The 21,050-nt window shown below is 39.7% G+C and overlaps 1 protein-coding gene and 2 long non-coding RNA genes across 5 annotated transcripts in view; 2 read left to right on the top strand and 1 right to left on the bottom strand.

Moving 5' to 3' along the window:
- LOC124263438 overlaps positions 1-7,934 on the top strand; it is a 55,375-nt gene extending 47,441 nt beyond the window's left edge. For 2 of the 3 annotated variants that reach the window (XM_046698090.1, XM_046698096.1), the window contains exons 12-18: positions 1,104-1,211; positions 2,729-2,789; positions 2,900-3,007; positions 4,177-4,241; positions 5,150-5,221; positions 7,133-7,302; positions 7,627-7,934. In XM_046698090.1, the coding sequence (XP_046554046.1) occupies positions 1,104-1,211; positions 2,729-2,789; positions 2,900-3,007; positions 4,177-4,241; positions 5,150-5,221; positions 7,133-7,302; positions 7,627-7,772 (730 nt within the window). In that variant the 3' untranslated portion in view covers positions 7,773-7,934. The remainder of the gene's footprint in view (positions 1-1,103; positions 1,212-2,728; positions 2,790-2,899; positions 3,008-4,176; positions 4,242-5,149; positions 5,222-7,132; positions 7,303-7,626) is intronic. The other variant, XM_046698084.1, reaches the window with a different exon arrangement.
- On the bottom strand, positions 86-20,844 carry LOC124263473. The gene is made up of 4 exons (XR_006894852.1): positions 20,405-20,844; positions 17,626-17,631; positions 11,666-11,668; positions 86-95 (listed from the first exon to the last, which is right to left on the bottom strand). It is a non-coding gene; the product is annotated as an uncharacterized LOC124263473 (long non-coding RNA).
- Positions 17,823-19,335, top strand: LOC124263465. Its single transcript, XR_006894851.1, has 3 exons — positions 17,823-17,931; positions 18,042-18,149; positions 19,285-19,335. It is a non-coding gene; the product is annotated as an uncharacterized LOC124263465 (long non-coding RNA).
- Positions 20,845-21,050: the final 206 nt, after the last annotated feature.

Genomic DNA, 21,050 nt, shown 5'->3' on the forward strand with positions numbered 1-21,050 from the left:
AGGCCAACCGGGCCCCGATTAAACTGACTGAGTTTGGTTTTACGCGGCTTTTAGCAATATTCCAGCAACATCACGGTGGGGACACCAGAAATGGGCTTCACACATTGTACCCACGTGGGGATTCGAACCCGGGTTTTCGGCGTGACGAGCCAACGCTTTAACCACTTTCACTCCTTAAATTGTCATGACTGTATGGCCAATTCGTGAAGATGCTATCAATATCATTTATTAATTATTTGCCAAGTCTGTCAAAAATTGTAATGTATGAACACAGATTGCCAAATCTTTTAACATCAAAGAATATATATGTTGTGTAATTAATACCATTAGCTTTTATCTGAAACATGCATTCAATGCCAATAGAAACTTAATATGTTACTAGCCCCACGTGCAAGTAATCAAACTGTAATTGTACTATCGGCCCCAGGGCCAACACTGCTGAATAAAATCGATCTATTATCCGACCTTACTTTTGACAGGATTCTCATGAATAATACTGTGCAATATCGTCATTATCTGAACGCATTCAAAGAACGCATATTCCGGAAAGATGCATGAAGCATGAACCATGAAGCTGCGTCTAATTTATAGATGGACATAATTTCCTCGATACTCATTAATCAGATGAACCTTTATTTAGTTCAATTCACAAGTGACTGCAATAAATGCATAATTCTTTTTAATGACTTCACGGTCGGAAAACATGTATTATATTTCGTAAGTGTATTATAGAATGCTTTAATAGATGAACATAATTTCCTCGATACTCATTAATCAGGTGAACCTCCATTTAACAGGGTTTTGAACAACAAGATAACCCTCTGTTATTAGGTAACAGTCGGTTAAATGTACTTACCGTTGGTTTAAAGATAACCGAATTTTGAACAACCGGGCCCTGGTAGATTTTCCCTAGTTCCTGCTGTTAAATTGTGTTATTCTATTATTCTAAAATATTCGCCTGACGATCGCGACTATTGACATCGTTATATGTGCCCTACATTTCATGCCAATTAACGCTTTATCGAGGATGCTACGTTATTCACGCCTCTGAAATCCGTATCGGCAAACTATAAAGAACGATGCCTCCCTCTCTCTGTCCCCAGTGTGGAGGCTATGCCTAACGACGGCACCGGAGGGAAGTACATAGCGGGAACAGCCGATGGATCGCGACACGGGGTGTTCCAGGTCAATCTTAAAAGGCCAAACGAAACGTAAGTCCATGCTTCATCGACGTTAACACCTTCCTTCCATAAACAGGAATAACAGACTCGGTTTTCTGTCGTTAAATTCAATGATAACAGCATCAAAACCCTTTACATGATCGAGAGAAATATACCGACACTTCCCATTATATATTAAACATTTCTTTTATAAATCACTATCAAATAGTTCGCGAAAACGGAGAGCGTATCCTGCTCCGCCGATGGAATCCGCCACAAACACAAGTTAAGGAACCCGTGAAGATCCTGGTTAGAACTGGTCTTCAGCAACCCATGCTTGTCGTAAGAGGCGACTGACGGGATCGGATGGTCAGGCTCGCTGACTTGGTTGATACATGTCATCGTATGCCAATTACGCAGATCGATGCTCATGCTGTTGATCACTGGATTGTCTGGTCCAGACTCGATTGTTTACAGACCGCCGCCATAGAGCTGGAATATTGCTGAGTGCGACGTTAAACAACAAACAAACAAACAAGGGCGTATAGATCGACATGTAAATATTACCACGGTCACAACAATTTTTCACAAATATCTCCATCGTTTAAGTCTGTCAACCATGCTGCCATGTGGAAACGTAAGATGAACTGTTCATGTACATTACTGCACTCGCATATTTAGCCTCATAAGAATATACATTCAGTAAGATTCGCGATCTTGATGCTTGTGATAATGCCAATCCTTGATGAAGAGACATCTAATGTATGCTGAACCAACATTACACTTCGATTAATTGTGTTTGTGTGAATCTTCTTTGCCAGCCTCTGATGGTTATATATATTCAGTAAAATATCACTCCTATAGTTAATAACTTAACAACCAGCATAATAGTATACTGTCCTTAAAGGCGCTTGCAAAGTTACACTAGTTCAAAATATTTGCGTCACAGCATCAGTGAATGGAACCGTTAAAACAGACCACTATGTCAATACTATGTCGTGAGACATCGCTTCCAATACGCTTTATTGTGTCATTGATTGCTGAAGAACAGTTCTAATCCGGATCTTCACTGGTCTTGTGTCACTGAAAATTATTTCTCCACATCTTGATTTTTGAGACAATACCTGTATATCAGAATTACATAGAGGATATTATATAAGTGCCCATGTCATACTATGTTTACGACACGAGTGCCAAATGTTGGTATCTCCAGAGCGAGAGCGAGGGATATACCGATATTTAGGCATGAGTGTCGTAAACATAGTATGATATGGGCACGAATATAATATTCTGTTTATTACCGAAGTCGTCAAATTGAGGTAAATAAACCAAAATCTACTTTAAACATAGGCAGGCTACCCGCCTTTGCCGCATGTAGAACGCAACGTCACTGATGAAACGTGACGTCATAGCATTGTTCATGACGTCACGTCACCAAAGTGATATTTTGTCCTAGGGCATCGTATGAAAAATATGAACCCCGATATGTTCGCCCTCGTAGGTAATAAATTATCATAAATTATGTAACGTATTCCGATTCTCAGCTTTGTTAGTATCTTTCCTTTCAGGAACACGTTCAGTATGATGGCATTGACTCTTCACGAGACGGTACCTGGTCACCATTTACAGGTGTGTAGCTGACATTAGGGGAATAAACACGTTCTCAGATCGCGGGTACCTGTATAACAACACTCCCTTCCATATGATCAGTGAATACCTTCTGTTCTCCACCGTTTCAGTCGGTGTACGCTCTCACTGCCAGTCTGCCCGACTTCCAGAGGAATATTGAATATGAGAAATACTTTGCGGTTCCATACCACTTTCCGTTTTACACGGCCTATACTGAGGTGAGTTGCTGCGTGGGGTGCACCTTCAAATAAGAATGGGGTGAGCTGTCGAAACTATAAACACAGATTGTATTATATAAGACTAAGTTATGATATATACCCATCTAACAATTAATGACATCCAAAATAAATATCTCAGTTTCGCGCGCACACACACACACACACACACACACACACACACACACACACACACACACACACACACACACACACAAAGAAAAGAAAAGAAAAGCCACACACACACTTACACACACACTAACACACACTGACACTAATACTAACACACATTAACACAGCCAGACAGAGGGACCTAGATTGTCAATCTGCAATAGTGTGTACAGTGGTTCCTCTCAAACTTCATTGTCTCCAAATGTACATCGGAACAAGAACAAACTGGCATCAGAACAAGAATATTGCGTCGGAATCCCAGGTATTCTAAGACCATTAAATCATTTGTTGGGCTGCTGTGGTATCATATTACTACTCAACGTATGTCATAACAAAGAGTCATACTTAACTGAATCCTAGATAATCTTCGATCTAGTCATTGTTGTATCGATCCATCTTGATGCAGTGTAACAATGAAGTCAGGGCTCTTTACGTCATTTTCTGGCTCATGTTTCCAATTCATTAGATATTTCCTATTTTTTAAAAAAGAATTGAATAAGAAAACCCATAGTTACAGTTCTTACAAGTCGTTTTGACTCAAATGTCGTTAGCATACAGAATGTTTTTACATTAAATTCACTTAAATGCAGACATAGTCATTTGGCTCTTAAATCACTTCAGCGAGAACAGTCTGAAGAAGATCTTGTTATCAGAAGAAGAAGATGCATTGATGACCTGGGGCAACTGCGCCCAATAACTCTCTGACTGAGCTGATGCGATAGTATTTAATTCTACGATAGTTCACAGAAATAATGAGAATATGCAATACCTCATATTGACTGAATTTCCAGATCATTTTCGATTAGGTCCGTTTTGATATATTCAATATAGCATTGTTTTTTTCTTGGAGGCTATAGCAAGAGATTCATCCCTAATGAGATCATGCTATTGTAATATATCAATTGTAAATTGCATAGGGTATGCTCTCTCACTGCAGACCAATATCTCATTCCAGACTGACTTCCTTATGGGACGTTTATTTTGATGTATTTGTTTTTCAGGGATGGGGTCTATATTCAGAATCACTAGGGGAATATTTAGGTATCTATAAAGACGATAACGAAATGTGAGTATGAAAGCAGTCTATAATACTGTATATCGCGCCATCGGGTGGTCAGGCTCGCTGACTTGGTGGACACATGTCACCGTATCTCAGTTGCGTAGATCGATGCTCATGATGTTGATCACTGGGTTGTCTGGTCCAGACTCGATTATTTACAGACCGCCACCAAATAGCTGGAATATTGCTGAGTGCGACGTTAATCAACAAACCAACCAACATATACAAAGATATACCCCACACCAATCCTATTGGTCCATGGAGATTTGGAGTTTATATACCTTTGGAAGTGAAATGTTCACCAATTCCACAATATGTATCTTATTGAAAATGTAAAACGCCAGGCGCTAGGAAGACTTGAAGCTGGCCACACTGCACAAGCCGTTGCCAATCACTTCCAGGTCAATGGTCGGACCATCTACAGGCAGCAGCAACATTTCCGGGCCACCAACACCACAAATGATCGCCCCCGTAGTGGCAGACCAAGGGTGACCACAAGACACAAGCTTTACGCCGCTTTGAGCAATATTCCAGCAATATCACGGCGGGGGACACCATAAATGGGCTTCACACATTGTACCTATGTGGGGAATCGAACCCGGGTCTTCGGCGTGACGAGCGAAAGCTTTAACCACTAGGCTACCCACCGCCGCTACAGCCAGACGCCAGTGCTAGATGGTAACGTCAATACAGACCTTCCAAACAACAAGCAAGCAACTCGAGTTGTTTTTATACTCCTTTGAAAACTGAGAATTCAATGAGCGCCGTATGCGAAATTCATGTTACTTTATATGTTGTAAAAATCATCAAATGCATGAATATGACATGAAAAGGAAGGCACAGATATTTCAACCCTTTCTGCTTAAGACTTTTATGCCCATGATTTTGTGTGTTTCTTTCCTCATTTATTTCAGGCTTGGTCGATATGGGGAAGAGATATTCCGTGCGTGCAGACTGGTAGTTGACACGGGAATACATTACTTTGGGTGAGTTCCTGCAATGTCTTCAATGTACCAGCAGACATGTAGTGTTATCAAGACAAGACAATCGTTTATTGTATTTTAGGCCACCGGCCCTTATACAAGCGAGTTACATACATTAGGACATGGTTAACTGTAAGTGCTCGTTACGACGAATAAATGCATATTTAACATAGAGAGCTAGATTGCGTAGGGTGGATTCATTATTAGTTGTTAATAAACTGGTAAAAGCTAACAGTGGTGGTTCCGACAGCTAACGTTCTGGGATATACATGTAACGTAAATCTTCATAAAATGGACAGTCAAGGGTAAAATGTAGTTCATCTTCTACTGAAGAATTACATAAAGGACAAGATCTTTCAGATTTTGGGATGGACAGTTTTCTGCCTCTATTTACCATTAAGTCCAACAAACCTGTCCTATATTTGACAAATATATTTCTGTTACACTTAAAAGTAAGTTTAGATAAATACAGTTCAGGTTGTAATAGGTTTTTAAATGCTCTATATAATTCGTAACGAGAGCTGCTTTCTAGAGTGAAATGCCATTCCTGATGAAACATGTTTACCGCTCGATCACGAAATTCTTTTAAAAACATAAAGACATCGCCCACACCCTGGCTTATCCATATAAACCCATATCCATGAGAAAACAAAAGATTTCTAATATGTGATGCACAAGATATTTTACCCATATTATCTAGATGAACCATCATATTATAAGATATTTTTGGTAGACGACTTTCATGCATTAACAGAATCTTAAACCAATATTTAAGGCATCGTATTTGCGAATTAATATACATAGGATATCTCCCGCATTCACCGTAAACCATACAATTTGGAGTAGCGGATCCAACACATAAAAACTTCTTGCAAGCCATAAGATGAAATCTACAGACATGTAGTGTTATCGTAATGTATCTGTGTACATCACTGAACAACAGATGGCCCATCAACGTCGGCGGTGGTAGCATCAAGTACATGTCATTGGAGAAATATATTGCAAGGTAGAGTTAACAGTCTCCCTAAGCTTCAAAGATTATACCCTCTCTGAGCGCATAGATGTGATGATGGAGGTGTCTGTCACATTAGAAGGATGGAGACTTGGTTACAGAGCAGAAAACAGTGTGTTATCAGATGGCGGCAGGGTCTTTGTCATTGTCTAGCTATTGTCTGATTTCTGCTTGGTATAACGCTGCAAAAATAGCCTAGAGTTGTCAGTCACAGGGACTTAGGAAGAAGCCGATGTGTCATGCCATTTTGTGGTTATATCGAACCTTGGACTACGCGAAATATTTACGTATGTCCAATCAACTTCGACACACGGTGTGCGTGCGTGCGTGCGTGCGTGCGTGCGTGCGTGGGTGTCAATTATATCTGTCTTTGGTCGCCATCGAAGTCGCAATATTGCAACTCCCATCCACTAATTTTTATAGATCTGACGTCCGAGATCTCTACCTACTTTATATGCTAAATGTTTATCCCGAAATACCAACGTCCTCATTTCACGGACACTTCATTTCCCAGGTGGATATCCCGGTTTAAAATATTTAGCCCAGCATCACATGCTGGTCGTAAGAGGCGACCAAGATAGATCGGCAACTTCATGTATACATCTAAACGTAATAAAGCTAAGTGTAGCGTTAAACAACAAACTTCATTAGAACTTAGAATAGATAGTATCCCAGGTCATCGACCATTATGTTCTTGGAGATACGGAGAAACAGGCTCAAGTACCAAACCATCTTGGATCGATGTTCAAATAATTATTCTGATTGCTACAGTGTCAATAAAATGTAAGTGTGTTAATGCTTGAGGAAAACCATTACATCCTTGCTGTGTTATCAAAGCTGGTATTTGATTACGAGTCTATGTATTTAGGTAATGACCATGTCTGTTTTGTTTCCTGGCGAAGGTGGACACGTCAGGAGGCCATTACGTACATGGCTGACCACACTCCGATTGGCCGGACTGAAATAGAGTCCGAAATAGACCGCTACATCACCTTACCAGGTCAAGCATGTGCATACAAGATTGGGGAACTAAAAATTAAGGAACTGCGACAAACTGCGAGGAGAAAACTAGGTTCGTCCCAGTTGACTTCGTTAATAAACTTTAACTGACATGCCAAAACAGGAAATTCCCTCCTACAATAACGACTATTACACTTAGCTATTGCGTACTCGTTTGTTCGATTGTTGTGATTCATTCGCCTTAAAGTAATATTAAACGCATATTAAGACACGTGCATATGTGTTCTTTATCCTCTTGTTGGGGAAGAGCCCCCGAAATCATAAATCATAATTGTCTCCATTCAGAGATTTCAGACATGGTATAGGTTCATAATATAGACATGGTCTTCAAGTATTAGGTATTTAGCTTTTAACAATGTCCGCTTAATCATTTCAGGTTCCAAATTCGATATAGGAGACTTCCATAGCCAGATTCTGGAGAATGGCCCAGTCCCTCTAAGTCTCTTAGAGAAGATCGTCAATAACTGGATAACGGAAGTTTCCGGAAACGTAGCGACATCTAGCGGTGGTGGTTCCATGTGACACAACTCTTTCTGTGGCTAAACACTGTGGGGTTAATCCTGACAGACAGAGCAGAAGTTCGTTCATCTTTGTTTAGCTTTTAGTTTTATGTGTAGAACTTCAGCTACAGTGTATATACTGACATATATTTATGTACATCTACGTAATAAAAGGTTTAGAAAAAAATCCTATTTGTATTTACTATTCTCGAAGACAAAACATAACAATGGAAATATTTCGAATTCTTAATACCCGTTGTTGACATGCACTTTAGGCTCTTTGGGACAATCTCTGCCAAAGGGCTTGAAACTTGGAAAACTTGGAAAAGTACCGACATATATCTGAACATTAACCTCAGAAGAATTCGAACAGCCAGTGTGAAAATAACGAACAATATGATTACGCAGGAAATCATGTTGTATGAGTGAATGGGTTTCGCCACACTTGACCCGTGAAGATCTGAGTTACAACTGACCATTCAGTATCCCATGCTTGTAAGAGGCGACTAACAAGATCGGGTGGTCGCTGGCTTGGTTGACACATGTTATCGTATCCCAGTTGTTCAGATCGATGCTCGTGCATGGTGTTGATCACTGGATTGTCTGGTCCAGACTCGATTATTTAGACCGCCGCCATCTGGAATATTGCTGAGTGCGGTGTAAACTACAAACCAACCAATCTTTGAAGGTGTCTTGTTTGCATAGCCATTACTGAAGTAACGTCGGATCACATATTATTGAATTAAAGATATAGTGAAGGTAAAAGAGGTGAATCTACATTGAATTGAATATTTCTATTTGCGTCCGTAGTTATTGTGACCCTTTTGTATATTTGCCATTATTTGTGCGTGGAGGTAGCTAGAGAAGACATGTAAGCAAAATGTATGTAATATAACAAACATATATATACGTGGTATCTAGTTATTTTAATCTTTGCATGTCGATACACTGTGTGTGTACTTAAAGCGGTGATATTACTATGTTTGTGACTATATGCATTTAATGCTATTTACAGTACAGTACGCTTCATCGACGTTAACACGTTCATTCAATAAACAGGAATAACAGACTCGGTTTTCTGTCGTAAATTCAATGATAACAGTATCAAAACCCTTTACATGATCGAGAGAAATAAACCGACACTTCCGATTATATATAAAACATTTCTTTTATAAATCACTATCAAATAGTTCGCGAAAACGGAGAGCGTATCCTGCTCCGCAGATGGAATCCGTCACAAACACAAGTTAATTTTTAAGGAACCCGTGAAGATCCTGGTTAGAACTGGTCTTCAGCAACCCATGCTTGTCGTAAGAGGCGACTAACGTGATCGGGTGGTCAGGCTCGCTGACTTGGTTGATACATGTCATCGTATGCCAATTACGCAGATCGATGCTCATGCTGTTGATCACTGGATTGTCTGGTCCAGACTCGATTGTTTACAGACCGCCGCCATATAGCTGGAATATTGCTGAGTGTGGCGTAAAACAACAAACAAACAAACAAGTTAAGGCGTATAGATCGACATGTAAATATTACCACGGTCACCACAATTTTTCACAAATATCCCCATCGTTTAAGTCTGTCCTCCATGCTGCCATGTGGAAACGTAAGATGAACTGTTCATGTACATTACTGCACTCGCATATTTAGCCTCATAAGAATATACATTCAGTAAGATTCGCGATCTTGATGCTTGTGATAATGCCAATCCTTGATGAAGAGACATCTAATGTATGCTGAACCAACATTACACTTCGATTAATTGTGTTTGTGTGAATCTTCTTTGCCAGCCTCTGATGGTTATATAGATTCAGTAAAATATCACTCCTATAGGTAATAACTTAACAACCAGCATAATAGTATACTGTCCTTAAAGGCGCTTGCAAAGTTACACTAGTTCAAAATATTTGCGTCACAGCATCAGTGAATGGAACCGTTAAAACAGACCACTATGTCAATACTATGTCGTGAGACATCGCTTCCAATACGCTTTATTGTGTCATTGATTGCTGAAGATCAGTTCTAATCCGGATCTTCACTGGTCTTGTGTCACTGAAAATTATTTCTCCACATCTTGATTTTTGAGACAATACCTGTATATCAGAATTACATAGAGGATATTATATAAGTGCCCATGTCATACTATGTTTACGACACGAGTGCCAAAATGTTGGTATTTCCCGAGCGAGAGCGAGGGATATACCGATATTTAGACATGAGTGTCGTAAACATAGTATGATATGGGCACGAATATAATATTCTGTTTATTACCGAAGTCGTCAAATTGAGGTAAAAAAACAAAATCTACTTTAAAACATAGGCAGGCTACACGCCTTTGCCGCATGTAGAACGCAACGTCACTGATGAAACGTGACGTCAAAGCATTGTTCATGACATCACGTCACCATGACAAAGTGATATTTTGCCCTAGGGCATCGTATGAAAAATATGAACCCCGATATGTTCGCCCTCGTAGGTAATAAATTATCTTAAAGTATGTAACGTATTCCGTTTCTCAGCTTTGTTGGTATATTTCCTTTCAGGAACACGTTCAGCATGATGGCATTGACACTTCACGAGACGGTACCTGGTCACCATTTACAGGTGTGTAGCTGTCATTAGGGGAATAAACACGTTCGCAGATCGCGGGTACATGTATAACAACACTCCCTTCCATATGATGAGTGAATACCTTCTGTTCTCCACCGTTTCAGTCGGTGTACGCTCTCACTGCCAGTCTGCCCGACTTCCAGAGGAATATTGAATATGAGAAATACTTTGCGGTTCCATACCACTTTCCGTTTTACACGGCCTATACTGAGGTGAGTAGCTGCGTGGGGTGCACATTCAAATAAGAATGGGGTGAGCTGTCGAAACTAGAAACACAAATTGTATTATATAAGACTAAGTTATGATATATACCCATCTAACAATTAATTACATCCAAAATAAATATCTCAGTTTCGCGCGCACACACACAAAAACAACAACAACAAACAAAAACACTCACACACTAACACACACACTAACACACACTGACACTAACACACACTGACACTAATACTAACACACATTAACACAACCAGACAGAGGGACCTAGATTGTCAATCTGCAATAGTGTGTACAGTGGTTCCTCTCAAACTTCATTGTCTCCAAATGTACATCGGAACAAGAACAAACTGGCATCAGAACAAGAATATTGCGTCGGAATCCCAGGTATTCTAAGACCATTAAATCATTTGTTGGGCTGCTGTGGTATCATATTACTACTCAACGTATGTCATAACAAAGAGTCATACTTAACTGAATCCTAGATAATCTTCGATCTAGTCATTGTTGTATCGATCCATCTTGATGCAGTGTAACAATGAAGTCAGGGCTCTTTACGTCATTTTCTGGCTCATGTTTCCAATTCATTAGATATTTCCTATTTTTTAAAATAGAATTGAATAAGAAAACCCATAGTTACAGTTCTTACAAGTCGTTTTGACTCAAATGTCGTTAGCATACAGAATGTTTTTACATTAAATTCACTTAAATGCAGACATAGTCATTTGGCTCTTAAATCACTTCAGCGAGAACAGTCTGAAGAAGATCTTGTTATCAGAAGAAGAAGATGCATTGATGACCTGGGGCAACTGCGCCCAATAACTCTCTGACTGAGCTGATGCGATAGTATTTAATTCCACGATAGTTCACAGAAATAATGAGAATATGCAATACCTCATATTGACTGAATTTCCAGATCATTTTCGATTAGGTCCGTTTTGATATATTCAATATAGCATTGTTTTTTTTCTTTGAGGCTATAGCAAGAGATTCATCCCTAATGAGATCATGCTATTGTAATATATCAATTGTAAATTGCATATGGTATGCTCTCTCACTGCAGACGAATATCTCATTCCAGACTGACTTCTTTATGGGACGTTTATTTTGATGTATTTGTTTTTCAGGGATGGGGTCTATATTCAGAATCACTAGGAGAATATTTAGGTATCTATAAAGACGATAACGAAATGTGAGTATGAAAGCAGTCTATAATACTGTATATCGCGCCATCGGGTGGTCAGGCTCGCTGACTTGGTGGACACATGTCACCGTATCTCAGTTGCGTAGATCGATGCTCATGATGTTGATCACTGGGTTGTCTGGTCCAGACTCGATTATTTACAGACCGCCACCAAATAGCTGGAATATTGCTGAGTGCGACGTTAATCAACAAACCAACCAACCTATTATATTGCGACAAACATATACAAACATATACCCCACACCAATCCTATTGGTCCATGGGGATTTGGAGTTTATATACCTTTGGAAGTGAAATGTTCACCAATTCCACATATGTATCCTATTGAAAATGTAAAACGCCAGGCGCTAGGAAGAGTTGAAGCTGGCCACACTGCACAAGCCGTTGCCAATCACTTCCAGGTCAATGGTCGGACCATCTACAGGCTGCAGCAACATTTCCGGGCCACCAACACCACAAATGATCGCCCCCGTAGTGGCAGACCAAGGGTGACCACAAGACACAAGCTTTACGCCGCTTTGAGCAATATTCCAGCAACATCACGGCGGGGGACACCATAAATGGGCTTCACACATTGTACCTATGTGGGGAATCGAACCCGGGTCTTCGGCGTGACGAGCGAAAGCTTTAACCACTAGGCTACCCACAGCCGCTACAGCCAGATGCCAGTGCTAGATGGTAACGTCAATACAGACCTTCCAAACAACAAGCAAGCAACTCGAGTTGTTTTTATACTCCTTTGAAAACTGAGAATTCAATGAGCGCCGTATGCGAAATTCATGTTACTTTATATGTTGTAAAAATCATCAAATGCATGAATATGACATGAAAAGGAAGGCACAGATATTTCAACCCTTTCTGCTTAAGACTTTTATGCCCATGATTTTGTGTGTTTCTTTCCTCATTTATTTCAGGCTTGGTCGATATGGGGAAGAGATATTCCGTGCGTGCAGACTGGTAGTTGACACGGGAATACATTACTTTGGGTGAGTTCCTGCAATGTCTTCACTGTACCAGCAGACATGTAGTGTTATCAAGACAAGACAATCGTTTATTGTATTTTAGGCCACCGGCCCTTATACAAGCGAGTTACATACATTAGGACATGGTTAACTGTAAGTGCTCGTTACGACGAATAAATGCATATTTAACATAGAGAGCTAGATTGCGTAGGGTGGATTCATTATTAGTTGTTAATAAACTGGTAAAAGCTAACAGTGGTGGTTCCGACAGCTAACGTTCTGGGATATACATGTAACGTAAATCTTCATAAAATGGACAGTCAAGGGTAAAATGTAGTTCATCTTCTACTGAAGAATTACATAAAGGACAAGATCTTTCAGATTTTGGGATGGACAGTTTTCTGCCTCTATTTACCATTAAGTCCAACAAACCTGTCCTATATTTGACAAATATATTTCTGTTACACTTTAAAGTAAGTTTAGATAAATACAGTTCAGGTTGTAATAGGTTTTTAAATGCTCTATATAATTCGTAACGAGAGCTGCTTTCTAGAGTGAAATGCCATTCCTGATGAAACATGTTTACCGCTCGATCACGAAATTCTTTTAAAAACATAAAGACATCGCCCACACCCTGGCTTATCCATATAAACCCATATCCATGAGAAAACAAAAGATTTCTAATATGTGATGCACAAGATATTTTACCCATATTATCTAGATGAACCATCATATTATAAGATATTTTTGGTAGACGACTTTCATGCATTAACAGAATCTTAAACCAATATTTAAGGCATCGTATTTGCGAATTAATATACATAGGATATCTCCCGCATTCACCGTAAACCATACAATTTGGAGTAGCGGATCCAACACATAAAAACTTCTTGCAAGCCATAAGATGAAATCTACAGACATGTAGTGTTATCGTAATGTATCTGTGTACATCACTGAACAACAGATGGACCATCAACGTCGGCGGTGGTAGCATCAAGTACATGTCATTGGAGAAATATATTGCAAGGTAGAGTTAACAGTCTCCCCAAGCTTCAAAGATTATACCCTCTCTGAGCGCATAGATGTGATGATGGAGGTGTCTGTCACATTAGAAGGATGGAGACTTGGTTACAGAGCAGAAAACAGTGTGTCATCAGATGGCGGCAGGGTCTTTGTCATTGTCTAGCTATTGTCTGATTTCTGCTTGGTATAACGCTGCAAAAATAGCCTAGAGTTGTCAGTCACAGGGACTTAGGAAGAAGCCGATGTGTCATGCCATTTTGTGGTTATATCGAACCTTGGACTACGCGAAATATTTACGTATGTCCAATCAACTTCGACACAACGGTGTTTCACAAGAGTGCGTGCGTGCGTGCGTGCGTGCGTGCGTGCGTGCGTGCGTGCGTGCGTGGGTGTCAATTATATCTGTCTTTGGTCGCCATCGAAGTCGCAATATTGCAACTCCCACCCACTAATTTTTATAGATCTGACGTCCGAGATCTCTACCTACTTTATATGCTAAATGTTTATCCCGAAATACCAACGTCCTCATTTCACGGACACTTCATTTCCCAGGTGGATATCCCGGTTTAAAATATTTAGCCCAGCATCACATGCTGGTCGTAAGAGGCGACCAAGATGGATCGGCAACTTCATGTATACATCTAAACGTAATAAAGCTAAGTGTAGCGTTAAACAACAAACTTCATTAGAACTTAGAATAGATAGTATCCCAGGTCATTGACCTTTATGTTCTTGGAGATACGGAGAAACAGGCTCAAGTACCAAACCATCTTGGATCGATGTTCAAATAATTATTCTGTCTGCTACAGTGTCAATAAAATGTAAGTGTGTTAATGCTTGAGGAAAACCATTACATCCTTGCTGTGTTATCAAAGCTGGTATTTGATTACGAGTCTATGTATTTAGGTAATGACCATGTCTGTTTTGTTTCCTGGCGAAGGTGGACACGTCAGGAGGCCATTACGTACATGGCTGACCACACTCCGATTGGCCGGACTGAAATTGAGTCCGAAATAGACCGCTACATCACCTTACCAGGTCAAGCATGTGCATACAAGATTGGGGAACTAAAAATTAAGGAACTGCGACAAACTGCGAGGAGAAAACTAGGTTCGTCCCAGTTGACTTCGTTAATACTTTAACTGACATGCCAAAACAGGAAATTCCCTCCTACAATAACGACTATTACACTTAGCTATTGCGTACTCGTTTGTTCGATTGTTGTGATTCATTCGCCTTAAAGTAATATTAAACGCATATTAGGACACGTGCATATGTGTTCTTTATCCTCTTGCTGGGGAAGAGCCCCCGAAATCATAAATCATAATTGTCTCCATTCAGAGATTTCAGACATGGTATAGGTTCATAATATAGACATGGTCTTCAAGTATTAGGTATTTAGCTTTTAACAATGTCCGCTTAATCATTTCAGGTTCCAAATTCGATATAGGAGACTTCCATAGCCAGATTCTGGAGAATGGCCCAGTCCCTCTAAGTCTCTTAGAGAAGATCGTCAATAACTGGATAACGGAAGTTTCCGGAAACGTAGCGACATCTAGCGGTGGCGGTTCCATGTGACACAACTCTTTCTGTGGCTAAACACTGTGGGGTTAATCCTGACAGACAGAGCAGAAGTTCGTTCATCTTTGTTTAGCTTTTAGTTTTATGTGTAGAACTTCAGCTACAGTGTATATACTGACATATATTTATGTACATCTACGTAATAAAAGGTTTAGAAAAAAATCCTATTTGTATTTACTATTCTCGAAGACAAAACATAACAATGGAAATATTTCGAATTCTTAATACCCGTTGTTGACATGCACTTTAGGCTCTTTGGGACAATCTCTGCCAAAGGGCTTGAAACTTGGAAAACTTGGAAAAGTACCGACATATATCTGAACATTAACCTCAGAAGAATTCGAACAGCCAGTGTGAAAATAACGAACAATATGATCACGCAGGAAATCATGTTGTATGAGTGAATGGGTTTCGCCACACTTGACCCGTGAAGATCCGAGTTACAACTGACCATTCAGTATCCCATGCTTGTAAGAGGCGACTAACAAGATCGGGTGGTCGCTGGCTTGGTTGACACATGTTATCGTATCCCAGTTGTTCAGATCGATGCTCGTGCATGGTGTTGATCACTGGATTGTCTGGTCCAGACTCGATTATTTAGACCGCCGCCATCTGGAATATTGCTGAGTGCGGTGTAAACTACAAACCAACCAATCTTTGAAGGTGTCTTGTTTGCATAGCCATTACTGAAGTAACGTCGGATCACATATTATTGAATTAAAGATATAGTGAAGGTAAAAGAGGTGAATCTACATTGAATTGAATATTTTTATTTGCGTCCGTAGTTATTGTGACCCTTTTGTATATTTGCCATTATTTGTGCGTGGAGGTAGCTAGAAGACATGTAAGCAAAATGTATGTAATATAACAAACATATATATATACGTGGTATCTAGTTATTTTAATCTTTGCATGTCGATACACTGTGTGTGTACTTAAAGCGGTGATATTACTATGTTTGTGACTATATGCATTTAATGCTATTTACAGTACAGTACGCTTCATCGACGTTAACACGTTCATTCAATAAACAGGAATAACAGACTCGGTTTTCTGTCGTAAATTCAATGATAACAGTATCAAAACCCTTTACATGATCGAGAGAAATAAACCGACACTTCCGATTATATATAAAACATTTCTTTTATAAATCACTATCAAATAGTTCGCGAAAACGGAGAGCGTATCCTGCTCCGCAGATGGAATCCGTCACAAACACAAGTTAATTTTTAAGGAACCCGTGAAGATCCGGGTTAGAACTGGTCTTCAGCAACCCATGCTTGTCGTAAGAGGCGACTAACGTGATCGGGTGGTCAGGCTCGCTGACTTGGTTGATACATGTCATCGTATGCCAATTACGCAGATCGATGCTCATGCTGTTGATCACTGGATTGTCTGGTCCAGACTCGATTGTTTACAGACCGCCGCCATAGAGCTGGAATATTGCTGAGTGCGACGTTAAACAACAAACAAACAAACAAGGGCGTATAGATCGATATGTAAATATTACCACGGTCACCACAATTTTTCACAAATATCCCCATCGTTTAAGTCTGTCCTCCATGCTGCCATGTGGAAACGTAAGATGAACTGTTCATGTACATTACTGCACTCGCATATTAAGCCTCATAAGAATATACATTCAGTAAGATTCGCGATCTTGATGCTTGTGATAATGCCAATCCTTGATGAAGAGACATCTAATGTATGCTGAACCAACATTACACTTCGATTAATTGTGTTTGTGTGAATCTTCTTTGCCAGCCTCTGATGGTTATATATATTCAGTAAAATATCACTCCTATAGGTAATAACTTAACAACCAGCATAATAGTATACTGTCCTTAAAGGCGCTTGCAAAGTTACACTAGTTCAAAATATTTGCGTCACAGCATCAGTGAATGGAACCGTTAAAACAGACCACTATGTCAATACTATGTCGTGAGACATCGCTTCCAATACGCTTTATTGTGTCATTGATTGCTGAAGATCAGTTCTAATCCGGATCTTCACTGGTCTTGTGTCACTGAAAATTATTTCTCCACATCTTCATTTTTGAGACAATACCTGTATATCAGAATTACATAGAGGATATTATATGAGTGCCTATGTCATACTATGTTTACGACACGAGTGCCAAAATGTTGGTATTTCCCGAGCGAGAGCGAGGGATATACCGATATTTAGACATGAGTGTCGTAAACATAGTATGATATGGGCACGAATATAATATTCTGTTTATTACCGAAGTCGTCAAATTGAGGTAAATAAACCAAAATCTACTTTAAAACATAGGCAGGCTACACGCCTTTGCCGCATGTAGAACGCAACGTCACTGATGAAACGTGACGTCAAAGCATTGTTCATGACATCACGTCACCATGACAAAGTGATATTTTGCCCTAGGGCATCGTATGAAAAATATGAACCCCGATATGTTCGCCCTCGTAGGTAATAAATTATCTTAAAGTATGTAACGTATTCCGATTCTCAGCTTTGTTGGTATATTTCCTTTCAGGAACACGTTCAGCATGATGGCATTGACACTTCACGAGACGGTACCTGGTCACCATTTACAGGTGTGTAGCTGTCATTAGGGGAATAAACACGTTCTCAGATCGCGGGTACATGTATAACAACACTCCCTTCCATATGATGAGTGAATACCTTCTGTTCTCCACCGTTTCAGTCGGTGTACGCTCTCACTGCCAGTCTGCCCGACTTCCAGAGGAATATTGAATATGAGAAATACTTTGCGGTTCCATACCACTTTCCGTTTTACACGGCCTATACTGAGGTGAGTAGCTGCGTGGGGTGCACATTCAAATAAGAATGGGGTGAGCTGTCGAAACTAGAAACACAAATTGTATTATATAAGACTAAGTTATGATATATACCCATCTAACAATTAATGACATCCAAAATAAATATCTCAGTTTCACGCGCACACACACAAAAACAACAACAACAAACAAAAACACACACACACTAACACACACACTAACACACACTGACACTAACACACACTGACACTAATACTAACACACATTAACACAGCCAGACAGAGGGACCTAGATTGTCAATCTGCAATAGTGTGTACAGTGGTTCCTTTCAAACTTCATTTGTCACCAAATGTACATCGGAACAAGAACAAACTGGCATCAGAACAAGAATATTGCGTCGGAATCCCAGGTATTCTATGACCATTAAATAATTTGTTGGGCTGCTGTGGTATCATATTACTACTCAACGTATGTCATAACAAAGAGTCATACTTAACTGAATCCTAGATAATCTTCGATCTAGTCATTGTTGTATCGATCCATCTTGATGCAGTGTAACAATGAAGTCAGGGCTCTTTACGTCATTTTCTGGCTCATGTTTCCAATTCATTAGATATTTCCTATTTTTTAAAATAAAAATTGAATAAGAAAACACATAGTTACAGTTCTTACAAGTCGTTTCGACTCAAATGTCGTTAGCATACAGAATGTTTTTACATTAAATTCACTTAAATGTAGACATAGTCATTTGGCTCTTAAATCACTTCAGCGAGAACAGTCTGAAGAAGATCTTGTTATCAGAAGAAGAAGATGCATTGATGACCTGGGGCAACTGCGCCCAATAACTCTCTGACTGAGCTGATGCGATAGTATTTAATTCCACGATAGTTCACAGAAATAATGAGAATATGCAATACCTCATATTGACTGAATTTCCAGATCATTTTCGATTAGGTCCGTTTTGATATATTCAATATAGCATTGTTTTTTTCTTGGAGGCTATAGCAAGAGATTCATCCCTAATGAGATCATGCTATTGTAATATATCAATTGTAAATTGCATAGGGTATGCTCTCTCACTGCAGACCAATATCTCATTCCAGACTGACTTCCTTATGGGACGTTTATTTTGATGTATTTGTTTTTCAGGGATGGGGTCTATATTCAGAATCACTAGGGGAATATTTAGGTATCTATAAAGACGATAACGAAATGTGAGTATGAAAGCAGTCTATAATACTGTATATCGCGCCATCGGGTGGTCAGGCTCGCTGACTTGGTGGACACATGTCACCGTATCTCAGTTGCGTAGATCGATGCTCATGATGTTGATCACTGGGTTGTCTGGTCCAGACTCGATTATTTACAGACCGCCACCAAATAGCTGGAATATTGCTGAGTGCGACGTTAATCAACAAACCAACCAACCTATTATATTGCGACAAACATATACAAAGATATACCCCACACCAATCCTATTGGTCCATGGAGATTTGGAGTTTATATACCTTTGGAAGTGAAAAGGGGTGTCAAAATGTTCACCAATTCCACAATATGTATCCTATTGAAAATGTAAAACGCCAGGCGCTAGGAAGACTTGAAGCTGGCCACACTGCACAAGCCGTTGCCAATCACTTCCAGGTCAATGGTCGGACCATCTACAGGCTGCAGCAACATTTCCGGGCCACCAACACCACAAATGATCGCTCCCGTAGTGGCAGACCGAGGGTGACCACAAGACACAAGCTTTACGCCGCTTTGAGCAATATTCCAGCAATATCACGGCGGGGGACACCATAAATGGGCTTCACACATTGTACCTATGTGGGGAATCGAACCTGGGTCTTCGGCGTGACGAGCGAAAGCTTTAACCACTAGGCTACCCGCCGCCCCTACAGCCAGACGCTGCACACCAGTGCTAGATGGTAACGTCAATACAGACCTTCCAAACAACAAGCAAGCAACTCGAGTTGTTTTTATACTCCTTTGAAAACTGAGAATTCAATGAGCGCCGTATGCGAAATTCATGTTACTTTATATGTTGTAAAAATCATCAAATGCATTAATATGACATGAAAAGGAAGGCACAGATATTTCAACCCTTTCTGCTTAAGACTTTTATGCCCATGATTTTGTTTGTTTCTTTCCTCATTTATTTCAGGCTTGGTCGATATGGGGAAGAGATATTCCGTGCGTGCAGACTGGTAGTTGATACGGGAATACATTACTTTGGGTGAGTTCCTGCAATGTCTTCAATGTACCAGCAGACATGTAGTGTTATCAAGACAAGACAATCGTTTATTGTATTTTAGGCCACCGGCCCTTATACAAGCGAGTTATATACATTAGGACATGGTTAACTGTAAGTGCTCGTTACGACGAATAAATGCATATTTAACATAGAGAGCTAGATTGCGTAGGGTGGATTCATAATTAGTTGTTAATAAACTTGTAAAAGCTATCAGTGGTGGTTCCGACAGATAACGTTCTGAGATATACATGTAACGTAAATCTTCATAAAATGGACAGTCAAGGGTAAAATGTAGTTCATCTTCTACTGAAGAATTACATAAAGGACAAGATCTTTCAGATTTTGGGATGGACCATTTTCTGCCTCTATTTACCATTAAGTCCAACAAACCTGTCCTATATTTGACAAATATATTTCTGTTACACTTTAAAGTAAGTTTAGATAAATACAGTTTAGGTTGTAATAGGTTTTTAAATGCTCTATATAATTCGTAACGAGAGCTGCTTTCTAGAGTGAAATGCCATTCCTGATGAAACATGTTTACCGCTCGATCACGAAATTCTTTTAAAAACATAAAGACATCGCCCACACCCTGGCTTATCCATATAAACCCATATCCATGAGAAAACAAAAGATTTCTAATATGTGATGCACAAGATATTTT

This window comes from Haliotis rubra, unplaced genomic scaffold (assembly GCF_003918875.1).
Source record: "Haliotis rubra isolate DU_JTF1 unplaced genomic scaffold, ASM391887v1 Scf120, whole genome shotgun sequence".
Classification (NCBI taxonomy): Eukaryota; Metazoa; Mollusca; class Gastropoda; order Lepetellida; family Haliotidae; genus Haliotis; species Haliotis rubra.